Here is a 6025-nt window from a genome sequence, read left to right as displayed (position 1 = left end):
CCGGTGGCAGCGGGTAGATAACTGACTGCAATCTGACTGCAATCCATAGGACTGGACCCGACTGGACCGCACCCCACCCATTTCTGTATTGTGTGCCAAATGTATTAAACCACTTTGAGCTGCACATGGTGTATGAAATGTGCTATATAAATAACACGTATAATTGTTATTATTTATTTTTTATTTCTCTAATAGCCTACCTGGACTTGGACTACAACAAAGATGATTAACTAGTTTATAATGTTTTGTTTACTTGAGACTGTGCTATAAAAATAAAGCTTTTTTTCAATTATTTGTATTATTATTATTTCTCTAATACGTGGACTACAACAAAGATGCTTTTCTGGTTGATAATGTTTTATTCTTGAGAATGTGCTTTATAAATAAAGCTTTTTATTATTATTGTTATTATTATTATTTCTCTAATACATGGACAACAACAATGATTACTTTTTGGTTAATAACATTTCATTGTCGGAAATGTTAAACACTGATCTAAGCAGGCTTAGCATGAAAGCTATTAAAGTCAAGAAATAATACGATGGAAATATTTCTCGCATAAAATAAGAATATGATTTACCAAAAAAACCTAGCCCGTGATTATTATTTTTTTGCCTGTGTGTTGAATTTTTATATGCACACAATCCTATTGTTCTAACACAAATATATTTAAGCCATGATGTTTGCAAATTATTAAATACCCAAATGAAAAAAGTCTGCGGTACATACAATTACTCAATAGAGCATTCATTTTCAACTGGACATTTGTTCATATGCTAAAATTAATTATTGGATGACAAACAATATAGTTTTCCTTTTGGTGTTTCATTGTAAGAGTAGCATAATTCACTCTGGATGGTTTGACTCTAACATTATCTTTCACAGTCCACTAGAGGGAGCAAAATCCATGTCCTAAATCTCCGCCTCCCTCATACATTACTCAATACTAATAACTAATAATTAGTGTTAAATCACAGTGTTTCAATTTCCTTCAGTTTGCCTTAAAATATGTCGTTTAATAGCCATATTAAAAACAATCATATTTTTTTCAAAATGTAGCTAGTGGGAGAGATATATTTTCAACAACAGATTAATAGTTTATTGAAAACTCTCCACCCTTTAGGAGTTTATTAATACAAATGTCAAATTTGCCTATACGGAAAAACTGTAACCAGACAATTTTTAGTTTAAAAAAATTGTATTTTTTTTGTTTTAATTCGAGCCAAGTGCATCTGAGTCCACATATTGAACATGTGTACTTTTATTTGTTATGCAGGGCAGCTGTGAGAGACGATTGATGGATGTTTGACGGTAAAATCCAAATCCAAATCCCTGCCCATAACCTGGATCATCTCCAGGCAGCCTGTCAAGAACTGGGAGCCCACATTGTCTTCACCCTCACCTGAAAAGTGGAAAAGAAAAACTGTTGACCTTGTATTGCAAACTTGTTATTTTTATGTGCCTTCAAATGTATGGTTATAAACGTTTCTATTGTGTGTTTTTTTCTATAAACACTGTCTGCAAATCAGATTCCTCTTAGATATAAAGACAAGCTGTTCAGATATTATTCAAGACTGAAAATGTCATTGCTGTTTAACCTTACCTAAGAGACCTCCAAAGGCGATACGACCGTTTCTCCAGGTGGTCAAAAAACCTGAGTTGCTCACTGATTTGATTTGTAAATCCTGAAATTTGTCTCGAACTTGAAATACTTGCAGCATCTCTTCTTCAAAGGTTATCACCAGCTTTTTGAAATTATCAGATTTCATACTGATTTTTTCTGAACCGAACGTGAGGGTGACCTCCTGCATATTCAAAAAAGAGAAACAAAGTTAAGGTAATATAGCTCTGTGAATACATTCAAAGTGGTCTCAAATATGTATATATCTGCAAATGTAAAGAGATGGAAGTGTTCTCAAGTTCAGTTCATCTCAGATGTGTGTTCATACCTGTGTGTTATTATTGGCCATTAAAGTCAGCATCATCTCTTGCCCAGGAGCCCTGACGCTCAAAATGGTCCCATGCATCAAAGTGAAATTTCCCCGAAATTCAATCTTGACCCCCTTCCCGTCCTCAACAGGGAAAACTGCAACATTTGAAATCAGGTGAAAAGTATATTGCTAATGCAATGCTATGTAAGAATGCATTATGCTAGCCTGTTTGAAAGCTTGTTATAATCTGGGCAAATGTTGTCTATAGCTTGTATAAGTGAGCCAAATGTTTCCACCTGAGGTGTTGAAAACAGCAAATCCAGTGCCAGGGAAGAAGCTGCCAGGAATGATGTCTTGATAGCAGGGCCAGAGCTCCTCCACCTCCACCTCCCAGGGGGCTCTGAGGTTTAGCCAGCTGCCTTCACGCACACAGCCGTCCATCTTAGGATCAAACTACGGCAAATAACAAAAAATGTTGCATTTAGGGGAGAGAAATGCAAGACAAACATGTGAGTGGCTCAGTATGCATTGCCACAGTCCTGTTACAGGGCGCTTAGATCACCAGAAAACCCCCTTACAGTACTGTTACAACTTACTAGTAAAACAAACAAAAACACACGCTGTAATTTATAGACCGATGTAATGGTGCTACGTCTGTTTTATTACCAAGGATAACTGACCACATGTTGACACTAAGTCATGTTGCAGTGTGGTGCAAGTCAATTTTCAGGTGTTAGTACTTCAAGATGAAAAACAAATTCCCCCTTAAAGACTCTTCAAATCCTTTTGTGATGACATTCAAAAGTGGAGCAAGTAATTTTAAATTAAGGTCCTCTAACTGAGCTTAATTGCAAAATTATTAAGACTTTATGTTAATTTTGTGAAAGTATTGTATGAAGTAAAATAATGTAGTTGACACATCTTGATGACAATTAGGCCATATCATTACAAAATAACAGGACAGAAAAAATGTCAACCACTACAAAGTATTCCAGGGTAAATGAACACACTATACCTGAATCATCATCTTTTCCTTGTCGATTAAGATCCCGCCGAGGGCTAGTCGGAGTTCCCCTGTAAGGACCTCCTCTGTCTGTTTGGATGACCCCCCCATGCCCACCACCAGCCCTTTGGAGCCGTCCACATCTAGAATCACAAAATTCTTTTGGTTGCTCACCTCCAGCTGGGAGAAACCAGGAGCACAAGAAGCATTCAGATTATTAAGATCTGTGTTATTTAGATCCTTATCACTTGCTACAAATTAAAACAAAACTCACTTTGTGCCATTTTCCGTCGTTGAGCTGGGGGCCGCCTTCTGCACTGACATGGTTGCCCCCGATGCTGAACTGCATCAGAGGGAGGCCGTCTTTCAAACCCAAAACAAACCAGTCGTCCCCGTTTTTGGTATCTCCGTAGAAAATGGCACCTTCCGGGTCAAAGGTCCGTAACTGGAATGTTGACTTTATACTGCAGAAACAGAACAAAGTAGTCTTAAATTCAAGGAGTTGTAGGTGATTAAAAAAAAGATGACCAACAATACTTTGCCTTACATTTTACCCAAACAAGGCTCACTGACAGACGGGTAAAGATCACTAATACAGTAGGAGCCTACAGTTGCTCAAAGGTTTTACAATGAAGGGGTTTATGTTATCAGAATTAAGGAGGACACTTTTCCAACATGACTAGAATTCCTATCTGGGCTTTCGTTTGCAAAATTTGATCCAGCTTACAGGTTCGGCATTAATGTTAATATGAAAGAGCCTTTTGCGTCCTACACCATATATTGTCAGCAAGAAGTTGATGTGAGGCCTTCCAGCTCCTGCTGACATACCTGCTGATGTCACTGAGGTTTGACGCGGTGTGGATTATTGGCCTCCAGATGTCTCTGTCCTGGCCGAGGTAGACGGTAGCCTCGCCTGATACTACTTTCTAGAAAAGGCACATTGTCAACAAGGCATTCATTTAACACGGTTCAGTTCTTTTTCTTGCACAATTCATGTTCATCATTATCGTCCTCATCTTGGCGGCCAAATGGTTTAAACCGTATTAAATTGAGGGATTTCGTTTTTAATTAGCTAATGAGTGGTTTAGCAAGGGAAGTGCAAGCAGTAATGTAGTCCAAAATCAATGTGAAGGAGGACCATATTGCAGTTACTTAATTACAGTATATTAATAAACAATGGTTATTATCAAACCAGAAAGAAAATCCTTGAATTGGGCCAAAACAGCGGATGTTTTGGATGGCGCCCTTATTTGTCCTCCTACGATCTGAGCAAAGTCCAAAGTGTAAATAAAGTATTATGAGGTTAGGAAACAGCTCTTCAACTGAAATCTGAATTGCATATGAGTTGATTTTAATCTTTGAATTTTATAAAGCACGTTTTGTATTCTCAATCTTTCATCAACCTATAAAACAAAGCATGAATTAAAAGACGTTTTTGAATTGTTTTTTGTACTTGCCGTTGTGACTGATGAATCTAAGAATTACAGAATGTGTGACCTCTAATCAATAGAAAATATATATATTTCACATATTCGGAACAATTAAGATATTTAGGGACTCTATTAAAGCTACAAAATGCATTTACGTTATCATGTTTATCCATATTCATAGGATTTCATGTTGAATCGAATGAATGAATTGACCACACAAACTGGAAGATTGACAATAAAGTTGATTTTTTGATATGGCCAATGAATACACAAGATTTAGACCTTAGACAATTTTAAAACAACAATCACACATACCAGTGTTAACATACCTTTGCTTGTTTACCGCCCTGCCCCTCAACTCCCCATCCCAGCAGAGTGAGGCTAACTGTGAGCAGCAGTCCAGCTGTCATTGGTTTCCAAAACACGGCCATCCTTCACTGTCTTCACACACCCAGGTCTCCCAGTGTCCAGACAGTTCAGCCCTTAGGTGGTTTGCTCACTCCAAGTTATACCTGAGGTGCAGTGATGGGCTGAGGAACAGAGTGCAGGAGGTTTTTGATGCGGGGGTTGAGCAGGTTCACTGTCCCGGGTCCAGAGAGCACATATTTATTGATGAATGCCCAGTATTGATCCACACAGGGTGCGGGGGTATGACTTTTGCAATTATGTAGGTTAGACAAAAGACGGGGCAGTAGTAAAACAAAGAGTTATTTAAGAAATAATCCAACATTTAGCAAACGTTTTTTCAATGTTAATTTATAATGGGCTGTATATCTCTGGCTTTTGTGGTGGCTCATGTAGAGTGAGTCAGGTGAGTGACCTAAGCCAGACTGATGTTTACCCAATACACAGGACTCACTTCTGTGTTTTCAAAGAGGAGAGTGTTGAAAGATTAACTCTGCTACAGTTTTTTTCTTTGCACGATTCAAGTGACACATTCTCCTTCCAGGAGGGCTGTAATTTCCGGGAAAAGTGACAATCGTTTTTTTTTGGTGTTATTCTGAAATGCATACCAAAACATAGCATTCCTCATGTTTGAACTCAAAGTCTGTCACATGTCTATTAAGTTTGGCGTGAATAGGTTTTTTTTTTCACAGTAGTTTTATATTGTAAGTGGAGGGACTACTTCTCTGGGACATTTGAAAAAAACACAGAGAATGGTAGATCATGTCAGCACCTGCGTTTTTTCTACTTTCGTGAACTAAAACGTCTGCTTTGGGTAAAATACCGTTTGAGGTCAAATCATTCCTGAAAATCTGAATTACTTTTGGCACTGTACCTTTAAAACCCAAAAGTCCCTGATGCAATACATTTACTTTTTTTATTTCATTAGTATCTCTGACATCACATTGTGAGAGTGCAAAGTTAAATGACTGACTGTTTCTGTTCAAACCACTGAGTGTCACTATTGCGAAAGTGCAAGCCATGGAATCAACTCCCTGAAATCAGCAACAAACAAAAAACAACACAGACGTGGCTGCGGTTAATTAATCATAAAAGAAAACACCAGGGAAGGAATTACCAAAGATAAAAAATACTATTTACAAGTAGGTATAAACCAGTGGACCATGTGCTTAAAAGAAGTGCAAATGTGATTATATCTTGTTCTGCTTTTATCAAATCACTAATTGTAAAATGAATATCTCAGTGGACAATAAGCA

At 37.7% G+C, this 6025-nt stretch overlaps 1 protein-coding gene across 1 annotated transcript; it reads right to left on the bottom strand.

Moving 5' to 3' along the window:
* Positions 1 to 1243: 1243 nt before the first annotated feature.
* Positions 1244 to 4956, bottom strand: shbg (sex hormone-binding globulin). The gene is made up of 8 exons (XM_079671376.1): positions 4694 to 4956; positions 3763 to 3860; positions 3209 to 3398; positions 2947 to 3114; positions 2228 to 2384; positions 1950 to 2086; positions 1604 to 1805; positions 1244 to 1402 (listed from the first exon to the last, which is right to left on the bottom strand). Exons 1-8 carry the CDS (start codon positions 4793 to 4795, stop codon positions 1269 to 1271), a joined length of 1188 nt encoding a protein of 395 aa, XP_079527502.1. The 5' UTR covers positions 4796 to 4956; the 3' UTR covers positions 1244 to 1268.
* Between the last annotated feature and the right edge of the window lie 1069 nt (positions 4957 to 6025).

This window comes from Notothenia rossii, assembly GCF_949606895.1.
Source record: "Notothenia rossii genome assembly, chromosome: 3".
NCBI lineage: Eukaryota > Metazoa > Chordata > Actinopteri > Perciformes > Nototheniidae > Notothenia > Notothenia rossii.
The sequence above is the reverse complement of the archived record's forward strand: the minus strand, read 5'-3'. Positions and strand labels throughout refer to the sequence as shown.